The sequence below is a fragment of the Salmo salar genome, chromosome 01 (genome assembly GCF_965601325.2).
Source record: "Salmo salar chromosome 01, fSalSal1, whole genome shotgun sequence".
In the NCBI taxonomy this organism is placed as follows: Eukaryota; Metazoa; Chordata; class Actinopteri; order Salmoniformes; family Salmonidae; genus Salmo; species Salmo salar.
The window spans coordinates 96701162-96725924 of record NC_138291.1 but is presented as its reverse complement, the minus strand read 5'-3'; the positions used below and the strand labels follow the sequence as shown (position 1 = coordinate 96725924).

General features: G+C 43.2%; 1 protein-coding gene across 6 annotated transcripts in view; it reads left to right on the top strand.

Annotated features, from left to right (window-relative positions):
- The window catches only part of LOC106610657 (rho GTPase-activating protein 27), a 33316-nt gene extending 9901 nt beyond the window's left edge, over nucleotides 1–23415 (top strand). For 2 of the 6 annotated variants that reach the window (XM_014210101.3, XM_082978174.1), the window contains 15 exons: nucleotides 13981–14439; nucleotides 15246–15491; nucleotides 15773–15853; nucleotides 16784–16861; nucleotides 18446–18513; nucleotides 18695–18782; nucleotides 19233–19334; nucleotides 19527–19625; nucleotides 19795–19894; nucleotides 20034–20162; nucleotides 20464–20562; nucleotides 20727–20804; nucleotides 21008–21139; nucleotides 21785–21890; nucleotides 22198–23415. In XM_014210101.3, coding sequence (XP_014065576.2) covers nucleotides 13981–14439; nucleotides 15246–15491; nucleotides 15773–15853; nucleotides 16784–16861; nucleotides 18446–18513; nucleotides 18695–18782; nucleotides 19233–19334; nucleotides 19527–19625; nucleotides 19795–19894; nucleotides 20034–20162; nucleotides 20464–20562; nucleotides 20727–20804; nucleotides 21008–21139; nucleotides 21785–21890; nucleotides 22198–22375 — 2043 coding nt within the window. In that variant the 3' untranslated portion in view covers nucleotides 22376–23415. Of the gene's footprint in view, nucleotides 1–5649; nucleotides 5822–13980; nucleotides 14440–15245; nucleotides 15492–15772; nucleotides 15854–16783; nucleotides 16862–18445; nucleotides 18514–18694; nucleotides 18783–19232; nucleotides 19335–19526; nucleotides 19626–19794; nucleotides 19895–20033; nucleotides 20163–20463; nucleotides 20563–20726; nucleotides 20805–21007; nucleotides 21140–21784; nucleotides 21891–22197 lie in introns of those variants that run through there. The other 4 variants (XM_014210125.3, XM_014210117.3, XM_082978170.1 and 1 more) reach the window with 4 other exon arrangements.
- The last annotated feature ends 1348 nt before the right edge of the window (nucleotides 23416–24763 follow it).

The following is a 24763-nucleotide window of genomic DNA, read 5'->3' as shown; positions in this document are numbered from 1 at the left end:
TTCTCTTTGCTTATTTGAGCTGTTCTTGCCATAATATGGACTTGGTCTTTTACCAAATAGGGCTGTATTCTGTATACCACCCCTACCTTGTCACAACACAACTGATTGGCTCAAATGCATGAATTAACTTTTAACAAGGCACACCTGTTAATTGAAATGCATTCCAGGTGACTCATGAAGCTGGTTGAGACAATGCCATGAGTGTGCAACGCTGTCATCAAGGTAAAGGGTGGCTACTTTCAAGAATTTGCTTAACAGTTTTTTTGGTTACTACATGATTCCTTAGGTGTTTTTTCATAGTTTAGATGTCTTCACTATTTTTCTACAATGTAGAAAATACCAAAAATAAAATCCCTGGAATGAGTGGGTGTGTCCTAACATTTGACTGGTACTTTGTGTCATTGTATAACCTTTAACATTAATTAGGGTACGGTATGCAAAATATGTCAGCTTTGGAATGAACCAGGTTAAAAATGAGCTTTTTCTGTTTCTAATTAAATTGACTGGCAAAAAGAATGCATGTATTTGATCAGAGTTCAAAGTTTTGATTGAATATTGACCTCTGCCTTCCAAAATAAAATGCCAGGAAACTGCTCCAACAGATTGTGTGTGAGAGAGACCTATCTATCTGATTCTGCTCTCTGACAGAAAAGAACACTGAACACTGTCTGTTTTGTTCTCCTCCTAAACAGCAACATTGGCTCAAATGACTCCCTATATGGTCCATCTTATTAGTCTGGTCCAAATGGCTCCCTACTCCCTATATGGTCCATCTTATTAGTCTGGTCCAAATGGCTCCCTACTCCCTATATGGTGCATCTTATTAGTCTGGTTCAAATGGCTCCCTACTCCCTATATGGTGCATCTTATTAGTCTGGTCCAAATGGCTCCCTACTCCCTATATGGTGCACTTAATACTTTTGACCAGAGCCCTATGGGCCATTCCCTATGGGCCTTGTTCAAAAGCAGTGCACTATATAGTGCGTAGAGAGTAAATTGTGACACATACTAGGCTTGGCTTCTCACTGAGCACAGACGTCAATTCAATGTCTATTCCTCTTTGATTCAACCAACATTGATTCAACCAGTGTGTGCCCAGTGGGTTCTTACTGAAAACATTGGGAGGTTATTTGAGAGTAAGGATGGGTGAATACATTTAGATGAATCCAACATTTTAGCGTAACACCGGATGTCATGATCCCAAGACTCTGTGGAAAATAGTCATGGTTAGACTATCGAGTGGAGGGGACTACCCTAGTTAAATGAACTCAATTGACATGAAAATTAATGTAGGAATGGTTTTCTTACATGATCAAATTAACCATAAATTCCTTAACTATTGTTATAAACAAAATATGAATGTAAAAAACAGTTGTGATCTTGTTGATATCATCATGTTCATGCATACTTCACCAGATCACTAGGTTATTTGCATTAGTACTGGTAAATTGTTACTGCCAAGGACCGAAAGGCTCCTTAGCAGCTTCTACCCCCAAGCCATAAGACTGCTGAACAGTTCATCAAATGGCCACCGGACTATTTGCATTGACCCCCCCCCCATCCCCCCTCCTTTTGTTTTGCACACTGCTGCTGCTCGCTGTTTATTATCGATGCATAGTCACTTCACCCCTACCTACATGTACGGATTGCCTCAGCTGGCCTGTGCCCCCGCACATTGTCTCCGTGCCGGTACCCCCTGTATATAGCCTCGTTATTTTATTGTGTTACTTTTTATAATTATTTACTTTAGTTAATTTGGTAAATATTTTTTTGACTCTTTCTGGAACTGCATTGTTAGTTAAGGACTTGTAAGTAAGCATTTCACGGTAAGGTCTACACTTGTTGTATTCTGCCCATGTGACAAATAAAGTTTGATTTGATTTAGTAAACGTACACACCATTTTGAGAGAGAAATGGAAATTCAGCATTTTTCTCTGTACTTGTTGTGCAAATCTCCTCTAGAGGCTCCCAATGACCGCTCCTCAGCTGTAATGAGACTATTTCATGGCTGTGTTTACACAGGCAGCCCAATTCTGATCTTTTTTCACTAATTCACATCAGCTCTGAAAAATATCTGATGTGATTGGTCAAAAGTCCAATTAATGGGGAAAAAATATCAGATTTGGCCTGCCTGTCTAAACGCAGCCTTTGGCCCCGTTCCTCTGCCTAGGTGCTGCTGATGCTTGCCAGATCTTACAATGTCTGGATAGGTATTTTATTTATCAGCTAACCACATATGTTATAGCAACCTGTCAGTCGATGACATGGCACGCAACCATTGGTTGATGCATGCAACATCTGAGCAGGGGAATGCAACCATTGTCTAAAGCAGCTATTCCCAAACTGGGGTACGGTACGTGTAATGCCTTCGGGGGTACCCCAAATAAAAATGTGATTCACATAACTTAATATTAGGGGAAAAAAAATGTCAATTTTTTTTTTTTCTTCACATTTTCAGAGTATCCTGCCTTGGCAAATCGCGCTGTTAAGACACTGATGCCCTTTGCAACCACGTACCTACAGTATGTGAGAGTGGATTCTCGGCCCTCACTAGCATGAAAACTAAATACAGGCACAGACCGTGTGTGGAAAATGATTTAAGACGGAGACTCTCTCCAATACAACCCAACATTGCAGAGTTACGTGCATCCTTCAAGCACACCCTTCTCATTAACTTGTGGTGAGTTATTTAAATAAGGTTTTATATGTAAGATGGTTAAATAAAGAGAAAAATTATTGATTATTATTATATTATTATTTGTGCCCTGGTCCTATAAGAGCTCTTTGTCACTTCCCACATGTCGGGTTGTGACACAAACTCACACTCATTCTTATGTTTAATAAATGTATAGTGTGCGTGTGGCAGTCTTACAATGATGGCAAAAAAAAACATTTGAAAGTGTGCTGACCCACGTGCTAGAGGGGGTACGCAGCTGGCGGTTGAATGTTTGAAGGGGTACGGGACTATAAAAAGTTTGGGAACCACTGGTCTAAACTATCTTGTCTCCTTAGTCATAGAATCATATTAGATCAGGAATGTCTTTAATTTCATCTTGATGCATGGTTCTTTTTTATGTACTCTATGTTTGTAATGATAGGGTTAACTGCTTGGGACTTCGCTATCAAAGCTCTTGAGATCTACATATCTGTAAATATGCATTTTAACTAAGTGGCTTTACTGCCCTTACAGAAAACTAATGTGGTTCACATGTGAAATGTGTTTTCGGAATACTTCACATGTGATCACGTTTTCACATGGTAGTTTCATTTTATCACGTGTTGCTTTAATGTTATCACATTAACTTCACGTAAGTTCACATGAAAACATGGATTTTTGGAACACTTCATGTATGTAATGTATGTTTTTTTCCGTAAGGGTGTGTACAGTACCGTAGGCATTCTTGGACAGCAGTTGTTACCCAACACCTAAGTCACTTTCAGTATCTTATGTTTCAGACACTGCAGTATGTTCAGAGATTACCATATCTTCTCTTTTTCCTCTATCCATACATGTATACTGTAGAATGTATACATCTCTGTGTTCCATCTATGTTCTAGAATTTCAATGTTCTCGAAACTCTATGTTCTCCTGCTTCATATGCGAGCAGGTTCTCTGCCTCGGGGCATTCAGAAGAGACATGTCAATAAAGCGTGAATCAGCTTGGCCTGAGGTGAAGTGAGGAGATGGGTAGGGAAGTGATAAGGCTGCTGTGCTGTATGTAGATTGTAAATGGAGCCATAACTGCCGTCTCTGGGGTAATCCAGGATTCTGGGCCATGAGGAGTGATGTAACGGGTAGGAATCAGACTCCATTAATAGGCCGACTGTGTTTTTGTGGCCTGATTTTGGGCCCCAATTTGCTCCTCCATTGTTTTATTGGATGATTGCTAAAGCAGTGAAGTCATCAGGCAGTTGGCTGCTTTGTAGCATTGCTCAAGGCTATAAGAGAAGGTTCTGATTATTCTCCTTTAGGGCAATTAGAGGCTATACAAAATATGGCTATCGTCTCCTTCAGGAGCTAGTTTAACATCACGTTTCCTCTTCAACCATCTCCTTCTTCAGGAGCTAGTTCAACATCACAACAATGTTTCCTCTTCAACCATCTCCTCCTTCAGGAGCTAGTTCAACATCACAACAATGTTTCCTCTTCAACCATCTCCTTCTTCAGGAGCTAGTTCAACATCACAACGTTTCCTCTTCAACCATCTCCTTCTTCAGGAGCTAGTTCAACATCACAACAATGTTTCCTCTTCAACCATCTCCTCCTTCAGGAGCTAGTTCAACATCACAACAATGTTTCCTCTTCAACCATCTCCTTCTTCAGGAGCTAGTTCAACATCACAACAATGTTTCCTCTTCAACCATCTCCTTCTTCAGGAGCTAGTTCAACATCACAACAATGTTTCCTCTTCAACCATCTCCTTCTTCAGGAGCTAGTTCAACATCACAACAATGTTTCCTCTTCAACCATCTCCTTCTTCAGGAGCTAGTTCAACATCACAACAATGTTTCCTCTTCAACCATCTCCTTCTTCAGGAGCTAGTTCAACATCACAACAATGTTTCCTCTTCAACCATCTCCTTCTTCAGGAGCTAGTTCAACATCACAACAATGTTTCCTCTTCAACCATCTCCTTCTTCAGGAGCTAGTTCAACATCACAACAATGTTTCCTCTTCAACCATCTCCTTCTTCAGGAGCTAGTTCAACATCACAACAATGTTTCCTCTTCAACCATCTCCTTCTTCAGGAGCTAGTTCAACATCACAACGATGTGAAAGTAAGTCAGCATACAGGGTCAGTTCCAATACCATATTTACAATGTGCAGGGATACTGGAGTGATAGAGGTAGAAATATATAGGGGTAAGCATACTAGATACAGGGTCAGGGGTGTTATTATGACACTATTGGTTGGGGTGTTATTATGATGACACTATTGGTTGGGGTGTTATTATGATGACACTATTGGTTGGGGTGTTATTATGATGACACTATTGGTTGGGGTGTTATTATGATGACACTATTGGTTGGGGTGTTATTATGATGATGACACTCTTGGTTGGGGTGTTATTATGATGACGACACTCTTGGTTGGGGTGGTTCATTTTGGCCAAAGGCATCAGACAGGCAGCAGATACAACAGTCTGATCCCTTCACTAACGTTTCCTGTGTCAAGTCAAGCACTCACCAACTCTGCAGAACTTCAGATAATCTGGGTTTATCCTTATGTACTTTTACAGAGATGTTTTCCCCTGAAATGGGTACATTTCACCTCTCTCCAGTGCATAATTGTGTTTTGCTGTGTACATTTCAGATTTGTTGTCATTGATTTTAAAACCATACTTTAGTAGTATTGTTATAGTTACTTTCAGGGTGATTACAGACGTGATGTTCAAAGATGTAACCCAAACCAGAGTTGTAGCAGTGAGGACAGTGGACTAGATCAAGTTCCTTCTTTTTTCGGAAAGAAGATAAACCAAGGTTTTTTCACTATCTTAGCTTTCTCTCTCTCTCTGAACCCCCTCCCCCTGTCATTGTAACAGAAAAGGCAGTTATTTTTTTCAAGGAATCTCTAACTGTCATTGGTCACCAGCAGACACAGCTGGTCTGAGAGGATGTGTGTGTTAGGGTGTGTGTGCCCGCCCGCCTGCCTCAGCTCCTGTCAGTTCAGTCCTGTGATAGCTAGTGTAGCTGTGCTCTAGTCAGCTGTAGGATTATATGGCTCTACTCATTGGGATTACATAAACATGGTGGATCTTTATGCAAAGCCCCGGCATGGGTACCGGGCCCGGGGGAGCTTGGCTCTCCCAATACCAGCCCAGGTAGGTCCAGAACTTACTGTACACTATACTGTATATCTAGATGCAACAGTACAGCCTCAGTAAAACTATGCTGTCCAGAATAGAGATCAGTGTGTTGGGTTTGTTCAGTATATACAACATTGACAGTATTTACGTCTACCTTGTTATCACCTTCCTACTTCCTGTTTAGTCTACTTAGTCTCACCCTACTGAGGATATATTGCTTCAGCTCAACTTTATTTACCTGTGCTGCAGTGTAAGTCAACCCCAGAGAGTAAGCTCAATAACACAAGCAATGCCTGCTTCAGCATGTTTAGCACATAGCTCCGTTAAGCACTCTTGATGTAGACTTGAGGTTAGAGGTTTGCTAGTTGTTAGTTGACACATTTGCCAACACAAAACCATAGTTTCTCACATATAGGTATTGAATTCACTGTGTGCTGCTTACTGTGGGTATTGGTGTAATGGGTAGATTGAGGGTTAAGCCTGTAGTTTATTTTTATTGGTGACACTGACATTTTATCCCACAAACATCTGGTTAGTGTGTGCTTATTGTGGGTAGATATCTCTTTCCAGTGGGCAGGGGAGGGGCATTCCACAATCAGAGAGATCAATGATGCAGCTCTCTCATTTCCTTTCTCTTGTCTGTCTAGTCATGTGTATTGATTACCTTGTGGTGATAATGAGATCAATAATGATGTTATTGAGCTCCCGAGTGGTGCAGCGGTCTAAGGCACTGCATCTCAGTGCAAGAGGTGTCACTACAGTCCCTGGTTCGAATCCAGGCTGTAGCACATCCGTCCGTGATTGAGAGTCCCATAGGGCGGCGCACAATTGGCCCAGCGTTTGGCCGGGGTTGGCCGTCATTGTAAATAAGAATTTGTTCTTAACTGACTTGCCTCGTTAAATAAAAACAATATAAAAACATTTAAAAAACTAGATGGTGCACCGAGTCCATGTCTGATCAAAACATGAAATGGTAAAATTTACCCATTACTATACATATCTGCCTTCCGACCATTGACCTAAATAGGTTTCAGACCTGTCACCATTTCTCAATCCAGTGGTTGGTTGAGCAGGGAGAATATTTATCAAAAAAACAGTGCAAACTTGAATGCTATTTGGCCCTAAACAGAGAGTACACAGTGGCAGAATACCTGATCGCTTTGACTATGTACAGACTCGGTGAGCATGGCTTTGCTATTGAGAATGGCTGCCGTAGGCAGACCTGGCTCTCAAGAGAAGACAGGCTATGTGCACACTGCTCACAAAATGAGGTGAAACTGAGCTGCACATCCTAACCTCCTGCCAGCTGTATGACCATATTAGAGACGCATACAGTGCATTCGGAAAGTATTCAGACCCCTTGACTTTTTCCACATTTTGTTACATTACAGCCTTATTCTAAAATGGATTCAATCGTTTTTTCCCTCATCAATCTACACGCAATACCCCATAATGACAAAGCAAAAACAGGTTTAAAAAAAAATATCACATTTACATACGCTTTCAGACACTTTACTCAGTACTTTGTTGAAGCACTTTTGGCAGCTATTACAGCCCTGAGTCTTCTTGCGTATGAAGCTACAAGCTCGGCACACCTGTATTTCAGGAGTTTCTCCCATTCTTCTCTGCAGATCCTCTCAAGCTCTGTCAGGTTGGATGGGGAGCGTTGCTGCACAGCTATTTTCAGGTCTCTCCAGAGATGTTCGATCGGGTTCAAGTCCGGATTCTGGCTGGGCCACTCGGACATTCAGAGACTTGTCCCGAAGCCACTCTTGCGTTATCTTGGCTGTGTGCTTAGGGCCGTTGTCCTGTTGGAAGGTGAACCTTCACCCCAGTCTGAGGTCCTGAGTGCTCTGGACAGGTTTTCATCAAGGATCTCTCTGTACTTTGCTCCGTTCATCTTTCCCTCGATCCTGTCTCCCAGTTCCTGCTGCTGAAAAACATCCCCACAGCATAATGCTGCCACCACCATGCTTCACCGTAGGGATGGTTCCAGGTTTCCTCCAGACGTGACACTTGGCATTCAGGCCAAAGAGTTCAATCTTGGTTTCATCAGACCAGAGAATCTTGTTTCTCATGGTCTGAGAGTCCTTTAGGTGCCTTTTGGCAAACTCCAAACGGGCTGTCGTGTGCCTTTAACTGAGGAGTGGCTTCTGTCTGACCACTCTACCATAAAGGCCTGATTGGTGGAGTGCTGCAGAGATGGTTGTCCTTCTGGAAGGTTCCCCCATCTTCACAGGTGTGTGCCTTTCCAAATGATGTCCAATCAATTGAATTTACCACAGGTGGACTCCAATCAAGTTGTAGAAACATCTCAAGGCTGATCAACGGAAACAGGATGCACCTGAGCTCGAATTTTGAGGGTCATAGCAAAGGGTCTGAATACTTATGTAAATAAGGTATTTCTGTTTTTAATTTTTAATACATTTGCGAAAATTAACTTGTTTTTGCTTTGTCATTATGGGGTATTGTGTGTAGATGGACGTGGAACAAAATGAATTTAATCCATTTTAGAATAAGGCTGTATCAAAATGTAGAAAAAGTCAAGGGCTCTGAATACTTTCCAAATGTATGCACTGTATTTCTCTCAGATTACACAGATCCACAAAGGATTTGAAAACAAACCCCATTTTGATAAACTCCCATATCTATTAGGTGAAATACCACAGTGTGCCACCAGAGCAGCAAGATTTGTGATCTGTTGCAACAAGGGCAACCAGTGGAGCACAAACAACATTGTAAATAAATTAACAGATACATATAGGTTTTATCTTCCCTTTCATACTTCAACTATTTGCACATTGTTACAACATTGTACATTGCCAATAATATAACATTTGAAATGTCTCCATTCTTTTAGTGTGTAATATTTACTGTTCATTTTGTTTTATTTCACTTGTTTATTTCCCTTGTTTCTTGCCTATTCCATTTGATTTGGCAATGTAAACACGTTTCCCATGCCAATAAATCCCTTTGAATTTGAGGGAGGGAGGGGGAGATGGAGAGGGAGAGCACTTTCACAATGCCATGATGAGGACATCATAGGCAGCAGTGTTCCCAGGGGGACCTCCCAGGAGTCATAAAGTCAGGCAGAGACCTCTCATGGGATACAGGAGGTGAGACTCTGGCCTCTGGAATAGATGAGCCTCCAGGTGAGTCTCTGGCCCAGTTGAGGCTCTGACCTCTGGAACAGATGAGACTTCAGGTGAGACTCTGTCCTCTGGAACAGATGAGCCTCCAGGTGAGACTCTGTCCTCTGGAACAGATGAGACTCCAGGTGAGACTCTGTCCTCTGGAACAGATGAGACTCCAGGTGAGACTCTGTCCTCTGGAACAGATGAGACTCCAGGTGAGACTCTGGCCTCTGGAACAGATGAGACTCCAGGTGAGACTCTGGCCTCTGGAACAGATGAGACTCCAGGTGAGACTCTGGCCTCTGGAACAGATGAGACTCCAGGTGAGACTCTGTCCTCTGGAACAGATGAGACTCCAGGTGAGACTCTGGCCTCTGGAACAGATGAGACTCCAGGTGAGACTCTGGCCTCTGGAACAGATGAGCCTCCAGGTGAGACTCTGGCCTCTGGAACAGATGAGCCTCCAGGTGAGGCTCTGGCCTCCGGAACAGATGAGCCTCCAGGTGAGACTCAGATGAGTCTCCAGGTGAGACTCTGGCCTCTGGAACAGATGAGAGTCCCGGTGAGACTCTGGAACAGATGAGATTCCAGGTGAGACTCTGGAACAGATGAGAGTCCCGGTGAGACTCTGGAACAGATGAGATTCCAGGTGAGACTCTGGCCTCTTGAACAGGTGAGACTCCCGGTGAGACTCTGGAACAGATGAGACTCCAGGTGAGACTCTGGAACAGATGAGATTCCAGGTGAGGCTCTGGCCTCTGGCAATGTAGTATCAGTGAGTGAGTGTGCCAATGTTTACTGGAAGGATGGACACTCATTTACTTCTGTCATTAATTAAATTAAAACAACTTTATTTATCCCAGAGGAGCAATTACTTAAGGCAGCTGCAACAATGACAACAAGACTAACATTTAGGCTATCAAGGTTAACTCGACAATCCTTACCATGTGTATTGGCCTTGACTAGGTCTATACTTACATACTCAGAATTGCGTTTTGTGCTTCATACGGTAAAATACTGGAACTTTCTATAACTGTGGGTTCCAGATGAGAGGAAGAATAAAATGTATTTGAAGTTATATTCAGTCAGCTGTTTGAGTCATGTAAGCATTCTTGACATAGTTTTTTGACTGGCTTCAGTTAGTAACCATTGTGTCAGTAATCATTGTGAAACTGTTGCATGAAACCTGAATATTGGCCTTGCATACAGGGTTGGGGAGTAACTGATTACATGTCATGTAAACTACTGTAATCAGATACTTTTGAAAAACTACATGAATATTTATTGGATTACAGTTAAATTCAGAAAGGATGTTTGAGAAATACATTGACACCTTTCTGTTTTCTCAATGACATTCAAATCAGCATCAAACAAAGGCGCAAGTTAAAATGTATTCCACTTGAGAGAGTCGACCAGAAGTCAGAGATCTCTATGATGGCACACAAAATGCGTTTGATGGATATTTTTTGTCTTCTTCTTCTAATGCCATTTAAGGGAAAAGTAATAAGATTACGTTATTTAGTTTGGGTAATCCAAAAGTTACATATACTGATTTACAATTTTGGAAAAGTAACCGTTAACTGTAACGGATTACTTTGGAAAATAACCTACCCAACCTTGCTTGCATATTTCATGTGGACAGCTGTCATTAATCTTTCTTTTCACTGGAACACCCCACCTAAATGGAAGACAATGTCACATGAATGCCTCGGCAGTATTGTGAAGCAGTACAGTTTCAGTTTGTTGAGTGGTGAACTTTGTACATCCCTGTTGCACCTCCAGTTTTGGCAATGCAGAGTCAGTGTCTGTAGTTATTATTTTTTTGTCACCTTTATTTAACCAGGTAGGCAAGTTGAGAACAAGTTCTCATTTACAACTCCGACCTAGCCAAGATAAAGCAAAGCAGTTCGACACATACAACAACAGAGTTACACATGGAGTAAAACAAACATACAGTCAATAATACAGTAGAAAAATAAGTCTATATACAATGTGAGCAAATGAGGTGAAATAAGCGAGGTAAAGGCAAAAAAAGGCCATGGTGGCGAAGTAAATACAATATACCAAGTAAAACACTGGAATGGTACATTTGCAGTTGAAGAAAGTGCAAAGTAGAAATATAAATAATGGGGTGCAAAGGAGCAAAATAAATAAATACAGTAGGGGAAGAGGTAGTTGTTTGGGTTAAATTATAGATGGGCTATGTGCAGTGATCTGTGAGCTGCTCTGACAGCTGGTGCTTAAAGCTAGTGAGGGAGATAAAAGTTTCCAGTTTCAGAGATTTTTGTAGTTCGTTCCAGTCATTAGCAGCAGAGAACTGGAAGGAGAGGCGGGCGAAGGAGTAATTGGCTTTGGGGGTGACCAGTGAAATATACCTGCTGGAGCGCGTGCTACAGGTGGGTTCTGCTATGGTGACCAGCGAGCTGAGATAAGGGGGGACTTTACCTAGCAGGGTCTTGTAGATGACCTGGAGCCAGTGGGTTTGGCGACGAGTATGAAGCGAGGGCCAGCCAACGAGAGCGTACAGGTTGCAGTGGTGGGTAGTATATGGGGCTTTGGTAACAAAACGGATGGCACTGTGATAGACTGCATCCAATTTATTGAGTAGGGTATTGGAGGCTATTTTGTAAATGACATCGCCGAAGTCAAAGATCGGTAGGATGGTCAGTTTTACAAGGGTATGTTTGGCAGCATGAGTGAAGGATGCTTTGTTGTGAAATAGGATGCCAATTCTAGATTTAACTTTGGATTGGAGATGTTTGATGTGAGCCTGGAAGGAGAGTTTACAGTCTAACAAGACACCTAGGTATTTGTAGTTGTCCACATATTCTAAGTCAGAACCGTCCAGAGTAGTGATGCTGGACGGGCGGGCAGGTGCAGGCAGCGATCGGTTGAAGAGCATGCATTTAGTTTTACTTGTATTTAAGAGCAGTTGGAGGCCACGGAAGGAGAGTTATATGGCATTGAAGCTCATCTGGAGGGTTGTTAAGTGTCCAGAGAAGGGCCAGAAATATACAGAATGGTGTCATCTGCGTAGAGGTGGATCAGAGACTCACCAGCAGCAAGAGCGACATCATTGATGTATACAGAGAAGAGAGTCGGCCCAAGAATTGAACCCTGTGGCACCCCCATAGAGACTGCCAGAGGTCTGGACAACAGGCCATCCGATTTGACACACTGAACTCTATCAGAGAAGTAGTTGGTGAACCAGGCGAGGCAGTCATTTGAGAAACCAAGGCTATTGAGTCTGCCGATAAGAATGTGATGATTGACAGAGTTGAAAGCCTTGGCCAGGTCAATGAATACGGCTGCACAGTATTGTTTCTTATTGATGGCTGTTAAGATATCGTTTAGGACCTTGAGCGTGGCTGAGGTGCACCCATGACCAGCTCTGCAACCAGATTGCATAGCGGAGAAGGTGTGGTGGGATTCGAAGTGATCGATAATCTGTTTGTTGACTTGGCTTTCGAAGACCTTAGAAAGGCAGGGTAGGATAGATATAGGTCTGTAGCAGTTTGGGTCTAGAGTGTCCCCCCCTTTGAAGAGGGGGATGACCGCAGCTGCTTTCCAATCTTTGGGAATCTCAGACGACACAAAAGAGAGGTTGAACAGGCTAGTAATAGGGGTTGCAACAATTTCGGCAGATAATTTTAGAAAGAAATGGTCCAGATTGTCTAGCCCGGCTGATTTGTAGGGGTCCAGATTTTGCAGCTCTTTCAGAACATCAGCTGACTGGATTTGGGAGAAGGAGAAATGGGGAAGGCTTGGGCGAGTTGCTGTGGGGGGTGCAGTGCTGTTGACCGGAATAGGGGTAGCCAGGTGGAAAGCATGGCCAGCCGTAGAAAAATGCTTATTGAAATTCTCAACTATAGTGGATTTCTCGGTGGTGACAGTTTTCTATCCTCTGTGCAGTGGGCAGCTGGGAGGAGGTGCTCTTATTCTCCATGGACTTTAGTGTTCCAGAACTTTTTTGAGTTTGTGTTACAGGAAGCACATTTCTGCAGGAAAAAGCTAGGTAACTGGGTAATCAATCAAATCACATTTTATTTGTCATATGTGCCGAATACAACAGGTGTAGAACTTACCGTGAAATGCTTACAAACCCTTAACCAACAATGAAGGATTTTTTTAAATTAAGAAAATATTTGCTAAAAAATAAATAAACTAAAATAAGAAAAAAAAGCAACACAATAAAATAACAAGAATGAGGCTATATACAGGGGGTACCGGTACCGAGTCAATGTGCGGGGGTACAGGTTAGTCGGGGTAATATGTACATGTAGGTAGAGGTAAAGCGACTTCTCATAAATAATAAACAATCAGTAGCAGCAATGTAAAAAAATGGGAACAATGCAAATATTCTGGGTAGTCATTTGATTAACTATTTAGCAGTCTAATGGCTTGGGATTAGAAGCTGTCGGATGCCGAGCAGTTGCCATACCAAGCGGTGATGCAACCAGTCAGGATGCTCTCGATGGTGCAGCTGTATAACTTTTTGAGGATCTGACTACCCATGTCAAATTTTTTCAGTCTCCTGAGGGGTAATATGTGTAGTAATAGTGGGCGTCTGTAAATTTAGACACAAATGAGGCGTTGGTTTGTGGTCTGGAGCTTGATGCTCTCTCTTCAGCTTTAGAATTTACTTCCTGAGCTGACTGCTCCGGAAGACCGTCTCTGATCTGCTCTGTCACCCTCTTACTGAGTGCTATAAGCCTCTTGTTCCTCCAGAACAAAACAACTACTTTTATCTACACAGAACCAACTGACTGTCTGTAGAGGTGATAGACTAAAGTTAATGTTGGTTATGTTGTTCACAGGCTTGGCTCTCTGTTGCATGAAGCATTTTGACCGTCTAGAGTGACTCAGTGTCACTTAGCCTCAACCTGGTCCCAGATCAGTTTGTGTTCCTGCTGTAAGTTTATTGTCAAGACAGCGCAAACAGATCTGGCATCAGACAGTGTTCTAACTACTTGGTGTCACACTGTAGTTCGAAACATTTCCAGCTGACCTCTGGCCCCATATTATCTGCTCTTCCCATAGGTCAAGGAGAGTGCCCAGAACGCTGTGTACGTCAATGTAGCGGAGCTCGGCAGAAACATCTCTGAGTCCCTTCCCTCAGCCTTCTCCCCTCCCTGCACTCCTCCATACCTGGACTCTAAGGGATGGGAGGTGCACACTGACCAGGAGAGTAGACGGGAGTACTACTACCACCCCGAATCCGGGCAGACCACCTGGGACAACCCCCACATAGACCCTGAGGCTCCAGCCGAGGTGTCTGTGTGTTCGCCCTCCTCTCAGTTCCCCTCCCTGTCCCCCACCTCCACCTCCCCCCCTGCATGGACCTCTGACTGGAAGCAGTGTTTGGATGTGACCAGCGGCCACCAGTACTTCTACAACCCAGTTTCGGGGGAGACGTCTTGGGAGCCCCCAGAGCCACAGTGCCCCTACCCCCCTCTGATGGAGCCTCTGAGTGGGCTCCGGTCTCTGGAGGAAGGGCCGGTAAGGCCTGCTCCACTTCGACACCCAGTCTATTTTAGTTTCCTCATGGGACATCTACAAATAATACGCTCATCTTTTTAATGAAGTTTAAGCTCCTGCTAAGTCCTACACCTACAGTACATAGCAGAAAGTTGGTTTTCATGATTATGTAATTATCCTCCTGCTAAGTCCTACACCTACAGTACATAGCAGAAAGTTGGTTTTCATGATTATGTAATTATCCTCCTGCTAAGTCCTACACCTACAGTACATAGCAGAAAGTTGGTTTTCATGATTATGTAATTATCCTCCTGCTAAGTCCTACACCTACAGTACATAGCAGAAAGTTGGTTTTCATGATTATGTAATTATCCTCCTGCTAAGTCCTACACCTACAGTACATAGCAGACAGTTGGTTTTCATGATTATGTAATTATCCTCAAACTAGTAGGCATTCTGTACATTCCCACATTGACCTCATTGTGAACTTTTTGCAAACTGCATTGTTGAGTTTTCACCATTCTAAAGAGGCTTGTGAAAGAAAAATCTGAAAGCTGTTTAAACTGTTCAGTTGAAATGAGGATCTTTGAAAAGGTAAAAGGAAGCTAGAAGGAAAGTCATCCATTGTCCTGGTCTCCATCTGTTTTGAAGTAGAACACTGAATGTAACATTCTCACAACGTGTGTCTGTCTGTGTACATGCGTATGGGTGTGTGCATGTGTCTGTTTACACACCTCGTGTGTGTGTGTGTGTGTGTGTGTGTGTGTGTGTGTGTGTGACAGGATGTTTGTGCAATGCATAATGTGTGTGTGTGTGTGTGTGTCCAGCCTCCCCTGCCTGAGGAGGACTACCCAGCAGATGACTACCCAACCGAGGTTGACCTACCAGAAGAGGAGTTGTTGGCTGTGTCCCCTGTGACCCCTCACTCCTTCCCTAAGGACTACACCCCCAGCCATGTGACCCGGGCAGTCATCCCCAGGGCCAGCCTGGACAGGAGCGCCCCGACGGGCTGGAACCTCAACATAGACCCTGATGGGACCTGGGTGTTCTCCAACAGACACTCACCTGATCAGGTACACAGACTCTTTCTTTATTTAGACTTTATTTATTCTGGTTAGTCTCATTTGAGATAAAAATGTACTTTTCAAGCGAGAGCTGTCCAGGAATGCAGTCTCGGGGTAAACCGTGCCACTCAGCTTGAAGGAATATCACGGCTAAATGCACCGTTATGCTATTAGACTAGAAGATGTCGTAAGTGTATGCACTATGTAATATGCACTACATTTTTTTCCAGAAAGGTTCAGGAAAGTCAATATTTAACCGGAAGTCTTTGTCATTGTGTGTGTGGTAACAGTGGATCAAATCGTTGGATGACAGAGGACTGACGTACTACTACCTTAGAGATGGCTCCAGATCCCAGTGGAACCTGCCTGAGGTAGAGATCAAGATTAGAGATCACCCATAGCAAGTATGAAATGGAAGATCTCATTCATGTGAACAGATTGTTCTAAATTTGCCTATAGCAAAGAGAACATTCTATTATGATTACTCCTCTTCATTCCCATTGGAACACAAGGCCACAGTGAGCTCCTCCCCTTCTTCATGTCCTCAGCAACATGTTGTGCATCGCTTAAAGAGAGTTTCATCTTGGACAGCTCACCCACACGGTTTAGATCAGTATTTTCCTCATGTAGATGTGAAAGGTTTCTCCACTGTGAACATGCATTTCTCCATTATCATTTGACCAACCAAGGCCCCTGTAGTGTCAGGCCAGTCCAAGGTGGGGAACGGTGTTGAGCTGGACGGGGTCTTTTTAACGGTCATGAAGAACTGGAGACACACCATGGGTGCAACTTATGTCAGCTCAGCCCTGCAGGAGGGGGGGAGGACTAATAAACACATACTGGAGCATTAACATACCTCACGTCCCCCTAACCAGAGCCCACCACAGTAGAGCTATGAGGTAGAGTAGGTGTGTCAGCTGGCTCTGACCACAGTGTTCAGTAAGGCAGAGTGAAGTGACTGAGCGCCTTATGAAACCCCTGACCCTCAGCTCTCATACTGAGCCACCCTGACACCGCTTCCTAAACGAGAGAGTGCCCAGCACCTGGGACATTTCAGTCATCTGTGTGTTCAGTGCACCACGACAGAGTAGACGGTGCACCACGACAGAGTAGACGGTGCACCACGACAGAGTAGACGGTGCACCACGACAGAGTAGACGGTGCACCACGACAGAGTAGACGGTGCACCACGACAGAGTAGATTGTGTACTCTGGGGTAAGATTAAGTGATTGCAGACGCTAGGAAGTTAGGAATTAAGTAATAGTAAAGCATCCATTATTCTTCTCCTGTTGGGCAAAAGTTCTTCCCGACTCACAGAAGAAATGCCTCAGACTACGGCTCCAGTGCGGACAACTCTCCAGAGGTGGGGCAGCACCACGTGAGTTCTCCTCCTCCTCACCTGTCGTCCTCTCCTGTCCTCCTCACCTGTCCTCCTCATCAGTTCATTAGAGTTACCAGCTTCAGAAATTGCAGCCAATATAAATGCTTCACAGAGGTCAAGTAACAGACACATCTCAACATCAACTGGTCAGAGGAGACTGCATGAATCAGGCCTTCATGGTCAAATTGCTGCAAAGAAACCACCACTAAAGGACACCGATAAGAAGAAGAGACTTGCTTGCGCTAAGAAATACAAGCAATGGACATTAGACTGGTGGAAATCTGTCCTTTGGTCTGATGAGTCCAAATTTGAGATTTTTGGTGCCAACCACCGTGTCTTTGTGAGATGCAGAGTAGGTGAACGGATTATCTCTGCATGAGTGGTTCCCACCGTGAAGCATGGAGGAGGAGGTTTGATGGTGTGGGGGTGCTTTGCTGGTGACACTGTCAGTGATTTATTTAGAATTTAAGACACACTTAACCAGCATGGCTACCACAGCACTCTGCAGCGATATGCCATCCCATCTGGTTTGGGCTTAGTGGGACCAGAATCTGCTTTTCTGCAAGACAATGACCCAACACACCTCCAGGCTGTGTAGGGGCTATTTGACCAATAAGGAGAGTGATGGAGTGCTGCATCAGATGACCTGGCCTCCACAATCACCCAACCTCAACCCAATTGAGATGGTTTGGGATAAGTTGGACCTCCGAGTGAAGGAAAAGCAGCCAATAAGTGCTCAGCATATGTGGGAACTCCTTCAAGACTGTTGGAAAAGCATTCCGGGTTAAGTTGGTTGAGAGAATGCCAAGAGTGTGCAAAGCTGTCAGCAAGGCAAAGGGTGGCTACTTTGAAGAATCTCAGATATAAAAAAAAATGTTTTTGTTTAACACTCTAGGTTACTACATGATTCCATATGTTATTTCATGGTTTTGATGTCTTCACTATTATTCTACAATGTAAAGAAAAACCCTAGAATGAGTAGGTATGTCCAAACTTGTGACTGTACTGTAATACATGCATGCTATCTATCTAAGGGCTAATGGTGTGACGTACTAATGGTGTGTCGTACTAATGGTGTGACGTACTAATGGTGTGTTGTACTTGTAGAGTAGTAGTTGCTTGGGACTATTCTGATATGGCATAGCTACCCCTGGGAGAGTGGAAAACAGATGTCACTTGGGAAATGTAATATTTCCTGGTATATTAATAGATTCCCCTTTCGAGGACAGCTGATGTCACATCACCATTGGCAAACTGTCAGCCAAAACCACGAACTGCCACACCCCCTCATCACACCTCACTACACCCTGAAAGAAAGCATGCACTAGTCGAAAATGTCTGTGCTTTCATCCCCTCCATGCTGTTCGTTATAAAACATAGAGGTAGAGGTGTCTGTTCACGAGCTAAGACAAAGTAGCTTGCTGTGAGAGTTTAGCCACAGTTGTCATATCCGCCTGTTGCTTTTTTGTGCATTTCTATTAGTAGAGCTTAAGGTTAGTATCAAGGCACCAATAATGATGTCTCACTTGAACACTTGGCTTCACATCCTTAAAAGCATGTTATGTTTGGATCCTTTTTCAGGTGCAGAGTTTAGAAAAAGTTGGAATACTCAACAAAACTAAAGTGTCAGAGAACGGGAAAAGAGTAAGGTAATTCTGACCTCATCCAAAGTCTGAGCATAATTGCTGACATGAATGACATGGAAACAAGTGATGGAATAATCAGCCATGAACTTGAATGTATAGTCATCCATTACATTACCAAATGACTTTCTACACTGCAACATTCCCTGAAGTACAGTACAGCTCACACTCAGTGACCTTCCTGTAGGAAAAACTGGGCCCAGTCATGGACGGTCCTTCACGGAGGGGTTCTGACCTTCCATAAAGAGCCCAAGTCTGCAGCCACAGGAGCATCTGTGAGTGAAAGGTGTACATGTGTTACCTGCACAGAAAAATATCTCTAACATCTGCTTGGTTACACATTCCCTCACCTGACTGTGTGGGAACTCTACATTCCTGTTCTGGGACATTCAGTACATTTCTGTTTCTGAGGGAGTGAGGGAACTAACAGCTTTGAGACGTTAGCCCCGAGCTGAACACCTAGACATGGTCTCAGAAACATCTATAGTAAAATGTTTGACTGTGTCTTATTAGAAGGAATGAAAGAAAATGCTGTGAACATCTTAGAATGTAACATACAGGATGTTGTGTTGAAGCCATGACAGAGTGACGGCTCAGCACAGACAAGCCCTGAAGGCTCAATGAGGCATGACAGTCAAAGCTTTGTCCAGCTGTCTGATTTCATGGAATGCAGTGCTGTCTGTTTTCATCAACTGGTCCTCCATGATGTCTTTCTCTCTTCACAGATCAAGACCAATCAGATTGTCCCAGAGGTCACGGTAGATCTACGAGGGGCAAAGATTGGCTGGGCTCCCAGGGATAAATCCAGCAAAAAGAATGTTGTAGAAGTGAGTTGACAGTTGGTTGCTATGGAATCATAATAGGAGTTGTACTAGATACAGCAAAGACAATCCTGACAGGAGTGATTCTCGGAAGCAACATCATGTGAGAATACATTTGCCATTAATCCAAGACTGTTACCCTCTGTATAAATCTGTAAAGCAAATATTTAACGTCATAATAATGTATGTTGTCTTCAGTTGAAAGACAGAAATGGCGTTGAGTTTCTGCTACAGTACGACACTGAGAGTATCATCAACGACTGGCACAAAGTTCTAATGGACACCATACGACAGCTGGTATGTTTCTTTAAGTAAATTAACTCGCACACTTTAACGTGCTGCCAGGTGCATGGAGACAAATATGTACTGGATAAAAAGAAAAACTCCCTGATGAAGGTCAATTTAGGTCGGTTAACTTAATGGCTGCTGGTTCAAACATCATGCATGTTAGTCAATGACATTGCAGGACCAGGAACACCACCAATCTGAGGAGGAGGATGGGGACGTCAGTGAGAAGTCCTACAGTACAGACAGAGATCAGAGGTCACCAGGTACCATGGACAGGAGTAAGTTCTCCTTGCTCCAAATACACTGTAACAGACGTTTCAGCTGCAATAGCCTCCGCCAGGTCAACTTGCTCATGTTTCGTGACTATGTACCCCCCCCCCCCTTCCTCCTCCTTGTCTTCCTTCTCCTCCTCCCCAGTTTCCAGACCGAGAACGGACACCTCCTCTGGGGGAGAGACCGAACAGAAGAAGGTTCGTACCAAGCTGATGAAGTTCCTCCTGAAACGACCCACACTGCAGTTCGTCAAGGAGAAGGGTTACATCCGAGGTGGGCTCATAGGGTCTTCATTCCTACAAAGCAGCACATGCATAACTGGCTCCAAATCAGGCTACATAACATTTACTGTCAGGATTTGTCCCGACGATGTTACTAATCCAGGGAGAGATCATATGTTCATATCTTCTGTTGTGGTTGTGATATGGGTCAGGGTTGGGGTCAAGAGAATTGAAGCATTGAAGGAATTGGAATGTCAATGTACTTCCTGAATTGACTGGAATTGACCCCAACCCTGATACGGGTCAGCATCATATACACTGTACACACTAACCTCCATCATCCTTTTCCTCAGACAATGTGTTTTGCTGTCATCTGGCTGCACTGTGTGCCCAGGAGAAAACTACAATCCCCAGCTTTGTGGAGAAATGTATTCGAGCAGTGGAAAAGAGAGGTAATGATTAGTAATCACACTGATGATGATTGTTATATGCCAGCAATAACATTGTAATAGCAGTGTATTATTCAGCACAGTGTAAATGGTAATAGAAAAAAAGTTACCACAGTCGTTGATTGACCCAGATGCTGATGTGTGTGTGTGTGTGTGTGGCTTCACAGGTCTGGACATGGATGGACTCTACAGAGTCAGTGGGAACCTAGCTGTCATTCAGAAACTACGCTTCAAGGCAGATCATGGTAATGCTTTACATTTGTGTGTGTGTGAGAGACTGTGTTCTGTGACGTCCACAGGGTCGTTATACGTTTTACGTTAGCCTCCATATTGTTTTATGGACTCCACAGGTGTGTCTGAATATTGTTTTATGGGTTCCACTGGTGTGGCTGAATATTGTTTTAAATGGACAAATAAAACATATCAAAAAAGTAATTCTGTTCCACAGAGGAGCTAGACCTGGAGGATGGCCAGTGGGAGGACATCCACGTTATCACAGGGGCTCTGAAGCTGTTCTTCAGGGAGCTTCCTGAACCCCTTTTCCCCTTCAGTCACTTCAGCCGCTTCATCCAGGCCATCAGTAAGCAGCAGGCCGGACGCTGTGCTGTGGCCCCCTAATGGAACCTCAGTTTCCTCATTCAATGTTGTGTAGTCTGAAACTCTGTTAAGCATTAGACCCACAATGCCACCTCAGTTTCCTCACACAGTGTAGAATAGTCTGAAACTGTGTTAAGCATTATCCCCACAATGCCACCTCAGTTTCCTCACAGACTGCCTGAATAGACTGAAACTGTGTTAAGCATTAGCCCCACAATGCCACCTGTTTACTTTCAGACTGAAACTGTATTAAGCACTACCCCCACAATGCCAACTCAGTTTCCTCACAGTGTATAATAGTCTGAAACTGTTAATTATTAGCCCCACAATGCCAACTCAGTTTCCTCACAGTGTAGAATAGTCTGAAACTGTTAATTATTAGCCCCACAATGCCAACTCAGTTTCCTCACAGTGTAGAATAGTCTGAAACTGTGTTATGCATTAGACCCACAATGCCACCTCAGTTAAATCTGAAACTGTTAAGCTATTACTTCACTATCAAGGAAGGACTAATCATGTTTACCACCTCACTTCCCTTTTTAATAAGCATTGGAGATTGTAACACACTTGTGCCCTTGAATCTATACATTAGTAAAATGTGTATTGTTCTATCCTGTCTTGTTTACAGGAACTGTTGAGTACCACCTCAAAGTGTCTTACATGCGAGAGCTTGTTGAGTCTCTCCCTCGGCCAAACCATGATACCATGGAACTCCTCTTCAGCCATTTACGCAAGTATGTCTTTCACACACTCACATTTAGCCTGTGTCTCAAATGGCACCCTATTTGCTATAAACAGCACTATTTTTTACCAGAGCCCTATTGTATTGATGATATTATGATAACTAATGATAACTGGTTGTATTCTGCTTCTCTCTCTTGTCTTCCTGCTCTCTCTCTCCCCTCCCTTTCTCTCTCTCTCTCTCTCTTTCTCCCCCCATCGCCCCTCCTTCTCGCTCTCTTTCTTGCTCGATCTCTCACTCGCTCTGTCTCGCTTTCGCTCTCTTCCCACCCTCTCTCTCTCTCCCCTTGCCCCTCTTAGAGTGATAGAGTATGGAGAGGAGAACCGTATGACTGTGCAGAACGTGGCTATCGTCTTTGGTCCCACGCTGCTCCGGCCAGAGATGGAGTCAGCCAATATCACCATGCACATGGTTTTCCAGAACCAGATAGTGGAGCTAATCCTCAAGCAATATGAATACATCTTCCATTCCAGTTGAACCAATGGTAAGCATCTGTCAGTCAGAGGAGAGGGGTCAAATTAAGCAATATTGCAGGAGGGGAAAAAACACAATCACTACCGCACAGAGGGTGCATCCAACTAATCTTTCCTTCTTTCTAAAGTGTGCACTTGTTCACTACTCCTCACAAATTGGATTGGTGTAGCATGGACTAGAGGGAGTTTAAATATAGGTCTACCTGATCTTTTCCTTTCAAATCCATGAAGGGAAGGGAACAAGCGCACACGAAAGGAGAGATTGGGATTCAACGACGGAGAATCTAGTTGAAGGGGATGTCAAATATCTGCACTGCATTTATTGTAATATCTTCATTGGATAATCATTAACCAATTCAGATTGTTCTCTGAATTTCTGCAACTCATTGCATTCCTCATTGTGAAATAGCACATCTGCTCAAGGCATCACTTATGTGCAATCTAAAAAGAAATGTGGGTTGCTATAGGCCTACTTTGAAATCTTCCTTCCATGTAGAAATGTAACATCACAATAACATGATTTTATCTTAACACTCCAATCCCCAAGGCAACCTGGAAAGACACATTGATACTTTGTTTTTTATCACAGATCAGACAAACCATTTCAGATGGATTTTTAAAGGTTACATTGAAATGTTTAAAGGTGGATCTGATGTTGCTGTATAGCTCAGAAGTCCTGTGTTTATGAATGTTTCTTATTCAGTCAATGTATATAACTAATTTAGACATTTATAAAAGACATGCTGTGACACTGACTTCCATTGTACAACCTCTCTAGATTTTGTACTGGATAATCAGATGACATCTTTTTTTATATAATTTTAGTTTGAACACAGAATGATAATAACGTATGGCTGTACTATTTAAGGATGTTTGTTAGCCTTAATAGAGTCGAGAAAGACCAAAATGAAAAGACAGGTGTGATAAGCATGACATTAGGTTTTTGTTCTGTACATAGAAATAAATATCATATTTATGCTGTAAATTACTGAAGTTGCACAATGTGTATATTTAATAAAATAACTGTAAAAACATGTCAAGTAACACGACTCACTCCTTTCTCAATATGTCTTCTAATATAAACCAGTTTTTCATGACATAATGTAACTTATCCACTGTTGTGTGATAGATGTGTGTGATATATAGCCCAACTGGCCGCCAGATTGCGCTATTTAAGCATGTGGGATATGACACAATGCGGAGTGCCTAGATACAGCCCTTAGCTATGGTGTATTGACCATATACCACAAACCCCTGAGGTGCCTTATTGCTATTATAAACTGATTACCAACGTAATTAGAGCAGTAAAAATGTATGTTTTGTCATACCCATGGTATACGGTCTGATATATCACGGTTGTCAGCCAATCATCATTCAGGGCTCGAACCACCCAGTTTATAATATTCCTTTTACGTCATTTGTCATTGGATGAGTCTTAAGGAATAATATCATCCGATGACAAACGACGGGAAGAGCACGCTTGTTTGAAATGGAAAAGCATTGCGGTAGCTTTTGATAAAGAAGAACATCAAGACAAAGCGACTGCTTTGTAAGTGGGTTGCACTGTTGAGCGTTACATTGTACGGAGATTGTGACAGCCTGTTAAATGCATCCCTTGAGAATGAAAGAACAAGATGTACGTCAGGAGAAGTGCAGTATTATAAGGAGACATATACTTGGAATACGGAGGAGGAATGGCAGGAAAAAGAGAGGCAGAAGAGGTCTAAGAGAGAGAGAGGGGGAGGAATAGGGTGAGCTTGAGTCGGTTAAAAATGCCGGAAAAAAAGGGAGATTGTTTGTTAAAGAATAATGGTAGAAAGTGTAAGCAGAATGAGCTGAAGATAGGAGGAGAAATGGAAGTGAATGAGGTTGAAGTATTGGAGGTTGTAGGTGTGGTACAGTTCTCGGAGCCTGATGCTTGCACCAAGGGTCAGAATAAAGATGAATCTGTGACAGTAGGGGTGAAGTTTTGGGAAAAAGTGGACCCTTGCCTTTTGGCAGATCCATTTGTGGTTTCAGGGTGGGTGAAAACAGAGTTGGGTGCTGTGGAATCGGTGAGGGTAACCAGAAGTGGTCTTGTGATAATTGTTTGTGTTTCTGCTGGTCAGAGGGAGAAGGCGCTCCGCGTTAAACGAATGGGGGCAAGAAATGTGAATTGTTTTGCTCTCAAGAAAAAGGCACCATTGAAAGGAGTGATTTCTGGGGTAGCAGTAAATGTAAAAGTTGACCAACTGAAGGGGAAGATTCCCAGTGTTGGTGTGCTGTTGTGGTGCGACACAGACAGGGTGGCATGAGTGGTGAAACAGAAGAGTCATTGTCTGTTCTTTTGAGGTATTTATTAATTTTTTAAATTTATTTTGCCTTTATTTAACCAGGTAGGCCAGTTGAGAAC